Below are 16,093 nucleotides of genomic sequence, written 5' to 3' on the forward strand. Positions count from 1 at the left end.
CGTTAGAAAAGCAAGACATGAATAAAATTGAGCATAAAAATGTAACAGACAAATCAACAAACAAAATAATAAGAATAATCACTGGCAAATGAAAAGTTACGTTAAGACAAGTGAATAATAGCAAAGTAAATAATAGTGCAGGAATATTGGCTTCAAGCTGCCACCTCCCTTAGTACACGTAAGCCAAGGCTTAGTCTACCAATGAGACGTGTCAACTGTGTGGAGCACTGAGATATTCTGCCTTCTCTAGGTCGCTGTAGCCCAGACATCAACTTGTGGAGGAGGGTGGTGGGGCAGGTGCGACTGGGCACTAGCCAATCAGCGACAGGCAGGCGATGGACAAGCAGTTTGCTGGTTAACGGTGGCGGGGGCGAGCAGGTGCGCCGGTGCTGGATACGTTTTGCTCTCTGGGTAAAACGTTTTGGAGATACTTGTTGGATATATCTTCTATATTATCTGTTGAGGTGACGTACTTTGGAGGGAAGAGCAGGCTCAGTCTCCCTTGAAAGAGATTATCGTCACAAAATATATATATATATATATATATATATATATATATATATATATATATATATATATATATATATATATATATATATATATATATATTTATTTATTTAACTAACGAGAGTTCTTAACGCGTTTTCAGCTAATTCGCCTTCATCAGAGCAAAGTAGAATGAAGATAAAAGCCTGTTCGTGTTGTTGTTTTAGATTTAGCAACTCAGAACGAAATGTCTATGTAACACGGGCTATGGTGAGTTCGTTTTTTCGCGATAAAATTGTTACTGTGATATTTGGGTCAAAGTTTTCAATGGAGGTGGGGATTCCTCCTTTTCCCCTGTTTCTTTTTCGCTTCCGTTTTAGTACACTGGTTTTAATCTTGTTTTAATAACGTTATCTTGGTGGCGGATGTAGATGCCGAATGCTCACTAGTGAGTCCCATTCCTCAACGGCTTTTCTAATCATTGTAGTCGCTGTGCAATGTGCATCTAATGCAGCTGCTGTCGTTAGATTAATGTTGAGTTTGATGCGCAGGACTTCAGTAGCTTCACATTCCAGTAAGTAGTGCAATAGTGGCGCCTCTGCTTCTGTTCCACAGATATGACACTCAAACTATTGGGTTTATTACCTCCCAACAGCACTTGTAACCAAGTCTGAGTCTGTGTATGGCTACTGCAATGTCTCTGGATATCTTTTTGCCAGGCTTGAAAGAGAAGTACCCAGTGGCTTGTTCGTACCATATCGCAGTGGATCTTCCTTCCGCTACTTTGGCTCTGTGGCGACTTTTGATAGTTGGGAGTATTTTCTTCTTGAATTGCTCCTTAGTCTGTGAAAAACTTAGTCTGTGAGGTATTTGAGCCTGTACAACAGGTAGAGCAGTGACATTTTTTGCTAGTGAGTTTGCCTTTTCATTACCAGTTAGTTAGTTTAGTTTAGTTCATGTATTATGCACCCCATACCCATCTTGTGGGCGGTAGTGGAAAGGGTTACAGAGGCACATAATGGGCTCAGGGACTGAACCCCACAATTCATTTAGCTAAGCAAGTTACAATCTTGATGAGCTAGTTACAAAATTCAATACAAGTCATCACATCAACAATGGGTTCGAGATCGACCTCAAGTACAGGTTCTAAATTAAGCAACTGACATATGTGGAGAGCTAGTGTCACAAGTTATATGTTTGTCCTGCACACCGCCCCCCATCCAGTGGGAAGCGGTGGATAGGTTACAATCACTTAGTTACTACCTACAGTTAGCAAACTGGGGATATTTGGCTAAAATTTCTGGTAGCAGATCATTTTGAATGAAATATTGACACATCGCTGGAACATTGGTTATAGAATTGTCTCTAAATTCACGTATCTTTTCGCACTCCATCACATAGTGACGGAGGGTGTGCGAATAGTTTTGTTGACACAGTTTACATTTGGTCAGGTCTACATCAGCAGCTGCTTTTCATTACCATCTATGCCAAATGTGACTTGGTATCCAATTTAGGGTGATTGACAGCCCTAGATTATGGGCTTCTTTTCCTATATGTTGAATTTCTGTGATGAGTTGTATATTATCTCTGTGATGACTGAATAGCAATGCCTGGAGCGAAGATTTAGAGTCTGTATGAATGATGACATCATGTAAATTATTCTCAATTGTATAATTTATGGGCTCCTTCAGGGCATATAATTCTGTTTGCAATGTTGAGCACCCACTATTCATGCTCCAGTAAGCTTCATGGTTGGTAGTGTAAACTGCTGCCCCAGCAGAACCTCTTTCTTGATCAACTGATCCGTTTGTGAAGATGTGGTTCGTTGTAGGTCTTGAGATGGTTTCCATTTGTTCTATGACTGCTTTGAGCCTCTGCGAGTCACATGCTGATTTTTTAACTGGTAATCCTTCAATGATTATCTTTAGACTCGATTCTTCCCATGGAGGAGGCTGCCGAAAGTGTTGATATGGTCTATCTTCCCCTTTGTTTTTAATGGTCCATTTCAATGTTCTTTCTCTAGAATCCTGACCAGATTATTCGTCTATGCACTTGTTCCATATTGAAGGTTTCTCTGAAGCGATCTTTATATACTGTCTTTGATTGACAGTCTGGCGGTGGTTCCAACAAGTTTTGCTGTTATGATGGCTATCCCTTGTTTCTAATCTAGTTTCCTCTTGAAGATGTCCACGGTTGTTCCGGCAATATTACAATCCGGCAATACAATCCTTCTCTAGGTTTACGTCCATGGATCATATCTGGATGTGCGCCTACGCCAAGGGGTCATCTGTACCCAAATGCAGGCCCGTACCTAAGGGTCAGGTGTGCTCTGCTACATGTAAGCCTTCGCTCAAGGGGTCATATGTACCCTGCTGCATGTAGGCCTATGCCCAAGGGGTCACCTGCACCCCTGAGGTAGGTCTACGCCTAAGGGTCAAGGGTGCCCTGCAGCATGTCACCTGGCCCTGCAGCAGGGCCAGGTGCCAGCGCCGGCACCCGGGGGAGTGACTGATGGATGCGCTGCTCACAGCTCACCTGAATGGTGGGGTTACTACCTTACGAATAACAGGAAACCCATTAATTCTCATAAGAAAAGTATCTTCTAGTAGTTTCCCCATTGTGGACATCAAAGATACCATACATATTTTTGTATCTAAATGACTTTAGAGTTATGGTGGGTAATTATTACGTGGAATATGGGTAAAAGTTATTGAAGCGATGTATAATCTGGCATGTGCAAATAGCCCCGCCTGGCTCCCCGGCCAGTGGTGGAGTCAGCTGGTGGTGCACGCTGGGGGAGGACGGCTGCTGGCGCTCCTCTGCTCTCTCTATTGTTACTTTCTACTTGCTTTAGTGCCTCGTCTCTTAAGTCTCGCGTTTCTTCAGTGATTATTATAACCAAGTGTCGTAAACCTATCGCGTGACATTTATGAGATCAGAGACAGCTGGGGGAAAGTTTTGTTTTAGCAAAGCTCGAGTGCACTCATGTTGACATCTGGACACAGAAAACCCGAGTGAAACTTCACAAGAGAACGGCATGATGCCAGGAGGGACTGAGGCAGTCGTGGAGGCGCTCCAGCATGCTTGAGAAGTTGCGCTTGACAGGGCAGCCAGCGAGGTTAGAGTGATGGAAGAGTCAGTTATGGCCTCAGGTGAAGAGGTACCGGGCAGCGAGGCGACGAGGGAGCACCTGCCTGTAGGCGTCGCCGGGGAGGGCCAGGACACGGGCGGCCACCTGGGCATGGAGGCTCTCGACATGGGAGACGTCAATGGCAACTCTACAAAAGGTAAATAAATGTTCCTTTCCACTGTCTAGGAAAAGTTGGCAGTAGATCCGTTTGTTGACATCCCTCGGGAAATTATCCAAAGTGTTTGGATAACTTTGTTTTACCATTCCACCAATAACACTTTGGTAAATTTTGGCCAGTTTTAAATACTTGAATCTACCCGAGGGCTACTAACACTACGTGCCTCGACGAGGACAGGACGCCGGCGGCTTGTCAACGGTTCTCCCAGAATCATAAGAGAGAGAGATACTCAACGAGCGAGGTAGAATTTCAAGCCGTGAGATCCAGGTCAGATAGATTAAAAGTGAACGATACTTGTTCACGTGTCATCCAGTTAATAAAGCACATTATATGAAAATTACTTCTAAGTAAAAAAAAAACTCAATCTCGCGAAACCACACTTATACAGTAAGATTTATTTTGTAAAGTCACCACCACTGTAACTACAAAAATAACAGTAATCGCGACCCTTTACTGTACGAGATAAAAAACTAATTATTATAATACCCAATTATTACTGACGAGATTGATGGATAAAACATACACACAGTGATAAACTGTTGGGTAGGATGAGGTTATATGTATATGGAATGTAATTCAATCCCTTATCCCTGAATGTTCCAATTTATGGGACATATTCAGGACCTGGGATTCGTGGAACATATGTTTTTCTTTATTTTAAATTGCTATTGTATGGAAGGGAAACACTGCTGAAAGACTGTGTATAATGACCTAACAATTCTTTATGGTTGTCAGGTATATATGCTGGGGCTACGGTTGATGTCGGGTATATATGTTGGGGATACAACTGATATGTCGGGTATATACAACAGTTCCATATGGTGGATGGCACGCCTAGACGTGTACTGATGTGCCAGACTCTTACGGCAGTTTTATATTGGAAATCTTAAGACATTTGATTTCATAACTGTAAAAAACATATTATTAGTGGGCAGGATAAAGATACCGCTGATGTTGGTATAGGCAGGCTCCGCGCTGGCGTCGACCGGGAACCATATGTTGACGGTGGCCGCCCCGGGAAGCCCACCAGACCATAGTAGGAACATGTTATTTATTTATTTATTTATATACAAGAAGGTACACTGGGGGTTAACAGAGAACATAGAAATTAAGTTGAATTTACATTCTTGTAAAGCCACTAGCACGCATAGCGTTTCGGGCAAGTCCTTAAACTAACAGATAATTTTTAGGTAATTTGACAGTAAAATTGACAAACATTTTTTACAGGTACATTGAAGGAATTTTGACACAAAAGCAGATTAGAATAATACACAATAATAACAATACACAATAATGAACAAGGATTACTAGGTACACGAGGATAACATTTTAGGGTTATATATTGGTTCACTGAAGCACAATATGAGGCTCATTTCAAGGAATAATGCAGTAGAATATGTACTCAATACAACAACCATGATATCAAATGATATCTAAGATTACCATTGTAAAGTAATATGGCTTAGGTACAAATATTGGGGGATTGGGTAGCACAGGATACAGTGCTAAGATAAAGCACTGTATCAATGTCTTCTGGGATTTGGTATTCCGTGAACCAGTCACTCATCCTGTTTATGAAGTGCGGCCTCATATCTGGTCCGAGTGATAACCTTTTTCTTTTATTTGTCTCTTTCTCCCTTGCTCATGTCGACGGTGGTAATTAGTGCCCAGTGGTCACTACATAAACTGTGCACATTGTGTGTACTGGCATCCGTGTCCTGTGCATTCAGCAGGAGAGCATAGTCTAGTCTTCCTCCTCTGAGGTGAGTTGGCTGTTCATCACCCAGGACTCTAAGGTTTTCACTTCCCCTGACAAAGAGTGACAGCTTCCGTCCATTGACATTGGGCTGATGACAGTTGGCACCAAAGTGTGGATACCTGGCATTAAGGTCACCGACCAGCAGGGTAGGTTCTTCCCTAACAAATTCAGGCAGTATGTCAAGGTCAAGTTTACTCTGTGGCACATATAGGTTGATTATATGTAGGGCATTATTGTTTAAGTGAAGAGTTACTCCCAGTTACTCATACTCATCCCCCATATGCAGGTCATCAATAATCTGTGCGGGAATGTTGTTACTTACAAAGGTAGTGAGGCCCCGTTTTCTTTCCCTAGCTGGAAGGGAGAACTTCTGATATCCGCTGAACCTTGGGTTGAAGTCATCACCCACCAGCGTCTCCTGTAGCACTATGACGTCAGTTTGGTGTTCACGGGCGTACTGTATGATGTCATTAATTCTATTGCGAACGCCATTGCAATTCCATTGTAGTATAGTGTGATGTTCTTCCCCGTTAGTATCCATTTTGAAGTTGTTTGCTAACAGATGCACTTTGAGCATTGTTATGATGTTCACTTTCGTTATTAGGTATTCTGGAGTTATTTGGGTTATTGTGTATGGGTAGTTGTGTTTGGTTTATTATGTGCGAGGCTTGGGGTAACTACTTGCCTGTCTGTTTGGCTGCTGTGCCTATCCCCGGCTCCCCCCCCCCTTACCGTCTGTCTGCACCTGTTCCCCCCCCCCCCCAGCTTTCCGTTGGTACCTGACCCGCCTGTTTGTCTCCCTGGCTCGTCTGTAGCTACTCCTCTGTTAGCTGCTGGATCGCCTGTTTGTAACTGGCCCGTCTGACTTGGGTAAATACTAAATAGACGTTAGAAAAGACTTGGGTAAATACTGGTTCAGTAACAGGGTAGTTGATTTGTGGAACCAATTACCGCGTAACGTGCTGGAGGTGGGGTCCCTCGATTGTTTCAAGCGCGGGTTGGACAAGTATATGAGTGGGATTGGGTGGTTATAAATAGGAGCTGCCTCGTATGGGCCAATAGGCCTTCTGCAGTTGCATTTGTTCTTATGTCTGTCTGTCTACCCGCCCATCTCGTCTGTTTCTGCCTGACCGTTCTCGATTGTTCATCTGTTCTGTATCAAGTTATTTATGTTGATGGCGCACTATAAAGTCCAAGCCAGATGATCCCTTAATTAAACCCTGGGCGTGCAACTGGGCTACTTTGATCACGCCGGCCTAACCTTGTTTCGTCTGCGATAACTTTGCTATAATCAAATTTCAGATGTCCCGCAGCAGTACCGTCAGCCTCTAGTCCTCTCTCCTGTGGAATAATATCGAAAGTGTTACTGAAGTCTAGGAATATGATGATAGTGGTTATTGTTGACTGCCCAAACGTTTCGCTCCCCCGATAATGGAACCTAGGACCAATAGATTGGGAGCCGAGTGCGCTAAGAAATAGATAAGAATGACGGGCTTGGCGACTTCTATCGAGAGCAGTGTACTGTATGTTGTCTTTAGTGGACGGCGTATTGACGGACGGACGGGTGGACCCTGCGGACGTTTAGACAGATAACATGACGCCTCAACCCGTCGTCTTAAAAATAACGTCACTTTTGACTCGTATGCACGCTATGGCCAAATTTGGACGTAATTTGAAATGAAATCGACTCACAAAAGTGACGTACTGTTCCGTTTTCTGTTTGAGTCGTCTGGCTTATTCGACAAGCTTAGACGAGGAAACTTTCCATTAACGTTTTTCATACCGTTTTGAAACTTTATGAGAATTTCCTGCCCACCTAACCTATCAAAGGACCCTTAACTTACTATTGTTGAAAAAAATAAATCCCAAATTTATTTTCATTTTTTTTATTTTCAAATTATGTTCATATTCGGCCATATTGGACAACATTCCCCAGTCCCCCCCTCCCCTCTAGCCCAGGCACACCCTTCAGGCAACATTACATAAGAACATAAGAACAAAGGTAACTGCAGAAGGCCTATTGGCCCATACGAGGCAGCTCCTATCTATAACCACCCAATCCCACTCATATACTTGTCCAACCCGCGCTTGAAACAATCGAGGGACCCCCCGATTAGCCTGGTATTCTATCTCAATATTAAATATACATTTCATCATCTTCCATCAGTTGTTCTTTGGTTAAACACAGCACAAAGCTAACCAATTTACTGTGTCAATACTCATTCCTTCCTTCATTTTAATAACAATGAAGGAAGTTGAGGCTCTGTTGGTAAGAATTAAATTTGAAATTGTCGAAAGAATATTTGTTTTCCGTGGCATCAGAGGAATTGTTAATGACTCATTTGGGATGGTGCAAAAAGAGCAGTCGGCTACAAATACTTTGCAGCTGATGGTAATTGTTTTGCAAATGAGTTTGTGCAATTGCTACGTTTTTTTTTATCTCGCCAGAGCATGCGGTGTTGGCGAGGCCGAGGGGGGGGGGGGGGGGGAAGATAACAACGAGAGGTCACTTAGCGAGGCCGGGGGGGGATAACAACGAGAGGTCACTTAGCGAGGGCGGGGGGGGGGGGGGTAACAACGAGAGGTCACTTAGCGAGGCCGGGGGGGGGGTAACAACGAGAGGTCACTTAGCGAGGCTGGAGGGGGGGGTAACAACGAGAGGTCACTTAGCGAGGCCGGGGGGGGGGGGGTAACAACGAGAGGTCACTTAGAGAGGCCGGGGGGGGGGTTAACAACGAGAGGTCACTTAGCGAGGCCGGGGGGGGGGGGGTTAACAACGAGAGGTCACTTAGCGAGGCCGGGGGGGGGGGTTAACAACGAGAGGTCACTTAGCGAGGCCGGGGGGGGGAGGGTAACAACGAGAGGTCACTGCCCCCCCCCCCCCGAGTTAACTGAATCTAAAACAACAAAAAACAACGTTATCAATGTCTATTCATCTCCACATTGACCTTCCAGTATGCAGCAAGAACTTTCCAAGAATATTCACTGGATGATTTCATTACCCAGTGATTTCTTTCACTTTCTCTCCACGCCTCGTATCCATGGGGGTCGTGGGCTTTTAAAGGGGCTCTTGTAGAATATTTTCTTGGTGGCGTGAGGGGATGAGGTGTTGATCTAGATGGGCACCGCCAAGAATGGTCAAACAGGCTCGCTGCAGTACGCGACTCATATCCTAAAAAATGGAAATACTTATTTAAGTTCAAAGGAAAGGGGGTGATAGGAGAAAAGCGCACAGAAACTATTGGAGAGGACCTAAACATTCCCTCTAATGCGTTATGTGTGGTTTCCTCCGAGGCTATGGGTCCCCCTTCTTCCAGCCAGAGGTGAAAGAAGGGTCCCTTCCTTATTAATATATATATATATATATATATGTCGTACCTAATAGCCAGAACGCACTTCTCAGCCTACTATTCAAGGCCCGATTTGCCTAATAAGCCAAGTTTTCATGAATTAATGTTTTTTCGTCTACCTAACCTACCTAACCTAACCTAGCTTTTTTTGGCTACCTAACCTAACCTTACCTATAAATATAGGTTAGGTTAGGTTAGGTAGGGTTGGTTAGGTTCGGTCATATATCTACGTTAATTTTAACTCCTATAAAAAAAAATTGACCTCATACATAGAGAAAAGGGTTGCATTATCATTTCATAAGAAAAAAACTATAGTAAATATATTAATTCAGGAAAACTTGGCTTATTAGGCAAATCGGGCCTTGAATAGTAGGCTGAGAAGTGAGTTCTGGCTACTAGGTACGACATATATATATATATATATATATATATATATATATATATATATATATATATATATATATATATATATATATACACAGAATCCCTTCGTGTAGCAGTGGCCCTCCGCCTTGGTGCCCCAATTCACACTGAATACAAGTGTATTTGCAACAGGGTGGAAGCAGACCAATACGGACTGCATGGGTTGCATTGCGGAAGCACAAAGGGCTGGCATGCAAGACACAGCGAGGTCAATGACATCATCAAGAGAAGCCTCGTCTCAGCTGGGTGCCCAGCGGAGAGAGAACCTCGCATCCTAGGGGTCCAAAACCCGGATTTCCCCGCACTTCGCCCTGATGGCATCACCATATACTCATGGAAGGAGGGTAGACAGTTGGTGTGGGACTACACATGTGTATCCACCCTGGCTGACACCTATGTACACTTCGGAGCTGATCAAGCAGGTGGGGCGGCCAACCACAGGGAAACAGCAAAATCACTCAAGTACAGGCGACTGGAAGGTCAATACCTCTTTGTTCCCATAGCGTCTGAGACGCATGGCCCATGGGGCAAGAGTGCCTTGGGATTTCTCAAGGAATTGGGTTCCAAGCTCATTGACGTCACCAGAGACCCAAGGGCTTCCATTTTTTTGTTTCAGCGTCTCAGTGTGGCGATCCAGAGGGGAAATGCTTGCTGCGTCCTCGGTTCCTGTCCAGAAGCGGAGGAGCTTCAAGAGATCCATAACCTTTAGGCATTTGTCTTGTATGTTTTGTAACCTTTAAATACTAATATATATATATATATATATATATATATATATATATATATATATATATATATATATATATATATATATATATATATATATATATATATATATATATATATATATATATATATAGACCAAATTTGGATTCGAACAGAGTCCATCTTTTATATTGTTGTATTGATTTTGTTAAGGGCACAACAAAATCAATAACACTTACTAGGCCTAGTACAATACATATATGTAATAAATTAGACCTATGGTTGCTTATTTTTAGTCCTTGGATTGCTTCTTTAAGCCTTTGACAGATTAGGTTAGGTTTATGGTTAGGCTGTTGGATGTTTTGTGTTTTTCAGCATTACAGTACAAAACGGACTTTTTCCTGGGGGCAGTCTATAGTTTGTACATAAATTCCATAGTAGACATAGGTACTATCCCTTTTAGAGAGTGGGTTATAATTTTTTAGCAACACTAGTTTTTATAATATCTCAAACGATATATTGCGTCTAGACTTAGAAAGTCAAAATGATCCGTTATTACGTGAGATCTCCTTAAGACATTCACACTGGGATCCTCCTAGGGATCACTGGGATCCTCCTAGGCCTAATTATATGGTATTTTAGACTTGTTTCACACCAGACGCTGCACCAGGATTGACAACCAGGGCGCAACTCCATAGTCTCCCGAGACTGAAGGATGCCTACTACTAGACTTGTTTATACACTATAAATAGGCTTAGGCTTGAAGATCTTATTGTGGATGTCGTAAATCGGCGTTGGCTCCTAGCTTGGGTATGCATACGAAATGAAAATATTTGTTATTCCATTTCCATTAAAAATATAGATTTTTCTGTATAGCTATAATAAGCCTGTGCTATATAAGGCACCAGAGAACTGTCAAAAGGAGCAGGGTCAATACTGTATATTGGTGGCGAGCCGCGAGGGGCCCCATTTTCTAGATGGGAGGTCCAATTCCTTAGCCAGAGAACTGCCATTATCTCTACAGGACCTCACTTTCCCCACCATTACATGACTTGCGGCTCATGCCACTTACATGTGTACAATTCAGAGTACCTGTAGAGTAAGGCAGTTGTTTTAGTGTATCGGAGGATAGCAAAGTTGCACCTTAGGAAATCCAGTTCCTCAAATGTAGCCTTTTGCATTATATCGCGTCTCCTCTGGTCGCATGGAGGAGTTGGGTACTTTTCAAGAGGAATGAATACGCGGATGAACAGACCTGCATGGACGTCAATGGGGGACGAAACATTTTTCATATTATTGGCTTCGAGAATGTACGTACCTAACCTAGATCATACCTGGAGTGGATTCTGAGAGTTGTTCTACTCCAAGCCTAGCCTGGAAACCCAGGTTTTACTTGTAATTTATAATTTAAATTTTTTTATCTACAAAATAAATTGTAAATATTCATTTTAACAATTTCATTACATTGTAGCATTTAGTAAATTAAGTATATAGTTGGAAGACTTGGTACACTGGTCTGTGGAGACGATTGCTGGTTCCAGGCAGGCAATCATAAATTATTATGGAAACAAAACGATAATTTGTCTCTTAGATTGACTGTAAGGAATGCTCGCGAGGGTCCGTAAACAGATTGAAAAGAGCTGATTTTTATTTAGCCTGAAAGCTGGGGTGGGGGGGTGGGGGTGGGGAGTTCTAGACAGCATGAGGATCGCAGGCTATGGGAGGTTAGAATGCAATATTCCTTCAGTCTTAATAGGCTCCTCAGACTGTGTCTTGGTGGGAAACTACACATGGTAGTCGATAGTTCTTTAACCTTAAATGCTAAGCCTAATCGTATGAAGGAAAACGCTCTGCCTGTCACTCACAATTTGGTGAGGCTTCGCTTTTCGATTTTCTGCCTCAATGGTCTTTATTGGTTCTAGGTTTTATTCAGATTTTAAATTCGTTTTCTATAATATTTTATAAGACCAGGGGAAACTTTAATATTTATACGAGAATCGTCTTATTCTAATTTATATGCATTGAAAGTCAACACACACAAGACATATTTACGCATTTCTTTCGGAAGTAGCTTGAAAATACCTGTTAGCATCGGGAACTGATTGAAACACGTGTGTCGCACATCTAAATAATAGTTAATTTAGTCATTCGTGTCGGTACGCATTTAAAACTAGGCGTGACCAGAATGTATAGGTGTAGCTGATGACCGAATGCTGCAGTAATGTTGTTATCATTGACACTAAAGGTGCATTGACAGACTTGGGGAATGTTGGATGTCAGTAGTCGCCATGTTGAACTCCCACTTACTGGTCTGGACGGAAAGTTTACAGTAATCCTGTTAACTGTTAACAGGATTACTGTTTACGGCAACCCTGTTTATGGCAACCATGTTTATGGCAACCCTGTTTATGGCAACCATGTTTACCCAATGGTCGTAAATATTCATCTGCAGGCAACGTCGTGCGCGGTGGCGCACTCTTCCCCCAGATAATATAAGAGTGGCTCGCACCTCCACGGGCAGGCGTGGTGGTTGCTGGTACAGGCTCCCGCTCTTTATTATGCTAATGATGAGTCTCGCTCAAAGGGTCGGTCCCCTCCCGCTGCAAGACCTCGCCTGCATCCACTTATAAATAACCTGGATGGTAGAGCAACGGCCTCGCTTCGTGCAGGGTCGGCGTTCGATCACCTGTGGTGAAGTCTTGGGCATTGTTTCTTCCTCATATCCCAACTTGTTTTCCTCACATATATATCTTTTAAGTGCTACCGGTTTAGTCACACTGGCTTAGTTTTATTATAATAACCTTACCTATCTAATCGTAGGTTGTCGTCGTGGGTATAACTTAAGTCCTTATTCCTGACATCCCGTCTACCATTGTAGGGATGCTGAGCGCCTTGTGTTATGCATCCCGTCTCCCGCAGCATCCCGGCAGTGGGAGACGGGAACTTGCTTAACATAGTTTCTAAGCGGTTAGAAACGCTTCTGTTGCGTAACACGTGTGTAGTTTTCCCGCCAAAACTACCAAGCAGCTGGTTATAACCCAGCAGACGAGAAAATATGTATGCTGCTTATCATTGTACAAATGTATGGCCACGTCTGTGGTAAGAAAAACTTTCATTCTGTAACAATAACACCTACTATTACAACTATTTTATTTATTATACTCTTTCAAAGTCTCGATACTCGATGCAAGTTTCAGTAAGTCTCAATAACTTATTATTCTCGATAAGTTATTTTTCCCCTCTGGGATCACTAGGTTTCCAAACCAAAGGCCACTATATAAGAAGTCAGCTCTATAAATGTTGTATAGGACTGTTGACAGCATTAACTATCATGGCGAGTCTCTGCTTGTATCACATTTTTCCCAGCACAACATAATATGTATTATTTTAACACATTTAGATACATCCTCATTTGTGCAGCTCAAAAAGCTAGCTACGTAATGCTAAAAATCCCCATCACACAGGATGGTTAGTCATTGTTACCACCCTTGAGACTAAATAAGGTTCTTCTCCCCGCAGTGCAATAATAAGATAATAAATCGGCCTTGCCAACAACTGTCTAGGGGTAAATATACATCACTGCATAAAATGGAGAACAATATATTTATGCTAAGGGGGACAAACTTAATAACACTTAAATGTATAAATAAATACCCAGAAATATTCTTCAGCATGCAAATCATAGAATAACCTCATTATTGAGACATGAGCACTATCACTAAGACATGGATTAATTAGAGAGATATATACAATATCATCTAACCAGATAATTAACATTTATATGGGCTAAAATAACAGTGACCAATGACTTAACTTAAAACATGACTCCTCACGACAGCAGCCGCCACGCTTCTGCCCACGCCTTGATCCGCAGGCCAAGCGTCTACCAAAAAATCAACTAACCGTCCACACAAACATTGTGGAAATTCTAATAATAAAACGCAGCACTAATATTCAAAACATTGTTAAACTAAAGAGTAGTAACACTGGTACAACATTCCATACAATAATACGGAAACCAATTATGGGGATAAATCAAGGTGAAACTATAAACACTCGATTGACAACAATGTTCCCACACTGGCCATATCCAAATATGGTCAACCGCCCACACGGAAAAACTACATGAAAAATTAACACCAAAAGCCTCACACAATATAATGTAACTCAGACACATTACAGCATGCTATAATATATATATAACATACAAAATCTTATATCATACAACTGGATGCTATATTAAAGAACAAGACAATAAAGTAATATGAGAATCAAGAGTAATGGCAGAATCCTAGTGAGATTCGTAACAGTCATACAGAGGCATGTGATAAGTAGTCTGCACTGGCAGACTCTGGGTGCATTATGAGGATATCATCAACACAAGAGTGAATAAGATAGCAGTGATACTAAAAGTCCCCATCTCACAGGATGGTTAGTCATACAGGACCATACGTAGGCGTTAGCAGCGATCACATAATATAAAATACGGGCTCACCATAGCCCGTGCTACTTGGAACTTTTTGTTCCATGTAGCGAATCTTTAACAACAACAGCGATCACTTGCCCTTAGAGGGGGAAGGAGGGCGATAACCTTCTATAATTGATGTTATCATTCATTTATATAAGAAATGTGTAATGTTAGGATTGATGTATGCAGATTTTGTGTTTAAAAATGTAAATATTGTAGTTTGCTTGTTGACCAGACCACACACTAGAAGGTGAAGGGACGTCGACGTTTCGGTCCGTCCTGGTCCATTCTCAAGTCGATAGAATGTCAAGTCAAGTCTATCGACTTGGGAATGGTTAAAGACGGACCGTAACGTCGTCGTCCCTTCACCTTCTAGTGTGTGGTATGGTCAACATACTTTAGCCACGTTATTGTGACTCGTCGCCTGCAAACCCAGTCTTCATGTCTATAGTTGAGGATTGTAAGAGAAGAATAGCTGAGATACAGCTGAAAGGTCATAGTGTGAAATTCATGTGGATTCCATCTCATGTTGGAATAGTGCTCAACGAGGTGGCGGATGACTTGGCCAAACGTGCCACATCAAAACCACAAATTGACATTGAATGTGAATTCACAATGAGACAAATAAGAAGCAAAATCAGAAATATTCAGGCACAGGCAGGAGTGGAGAGGAGAGGGATAATGTATGAGAGAAGTCTAACCATGCAACACTACATGTATGTGAGTCAAAACACCCTTTTCACTTATGGTAAAAGGAGAAATGCTTGGAGTGACTCTGTGTACATGCGGCTCAGGCTTGGGTACAAATATTACTGGGAATATGGGATAGGCGTTCATGATAATGACACGAAGTGTAAACTATGTGGTATGTTAAGGTCTCACACCCTTGCCCATTATGTTCTTGATTGTCCGTTGATTAATGTATATAGAAACACTGAGATAAGGACTGTTCCTGAGCAAATAGCCTGGATGTGTCACAAAGGAAAGGTTGATGATATTCTTGAGAGATATAAGAATTTTGCACCAAGACTGTAATATTTTGTTGAATTATCCGTATAACTAGGTCATAAAAGTATTTGTGTACGTCTGATACCATACTACTTGTGAAGGAGGAAATGTACATGTTTATCTCTCAGAATGTTTGGTAACAGGTTTATTGTTTGTGATGTGTGTCTATGTATGTACTAACACGTTGTACTGAACGGGGTGAGAATAGCTTGAGCTACCTCATCCCTTTGTGTGTATTTTACCTCAATAAACTTATTTCAATTTCGCCTGCACTGTAGTTTGCTTCTTCTATGTTAGTAGAATGTGTCTGTATCTGAGTTAAGAGACGGGTTAGACTTGAGACTTTTGAACGTGTTTTACCTCTTTAACTGACATATTTAGAATGTTGTGGTTGTTAGTTGTTACAAAAGTGATCAAGGTCGTATATACTGTGTTAATAACAATTGTTATACAACATTAAATAACGAGAAATAAAGCCTAGTATAGCGTATTATTATTTTAATTAACTACAAGATTACCTGTAATAACGGTTGGCAAGAGACGCCCTTTAATTGATGCAGGGTTAATTAACTTGCACTTAGTTAAT

At 41.9% G+C, this 16,093-nt stretch overlaps 1 protein-coding gene across 1 annotated transcript in view; it reads left to right on the plus strand.

The window, feature by feature from the left end:
- Window positions 1–3,259: 3,259 nt before the first annotated feature.
- LOC123774001 (transmembrane and coiled-coil domain-containing protein 4) overlaps window positions 3,260–16,093 on the plus strand; it is a 96,580-nt gene continuing 83,746 nt past the window's right edge. Inside the window, exon 1 of the mRNA XM_045768058.2 lies at window positions 3,260–3,773. Within this exon, the coding sequence (XP_045624014.1) occupies window positions 3,614–3,773 (160 nt within the window). The 5' untranslated portion in view covers window positions 3,260–3,613. The remainder of the gene's footprint in view (window positions 3,774–16,093) is intronic.

Source organism: Procambarus clarkii, chromosome 91 (genome assembly GCF_040958095.1).
Source record: "Procambarus clarkii isolate CNS0578487 chromosome 91, FALCON_Pclarkii_2.0, whole genome shotgun sequence".
NCBI lineage: Eukaryota > Metazoa > Arthropoda > Malacostraca > Decapoda > Cambaridae > Procambarus > Procambarus clarkii.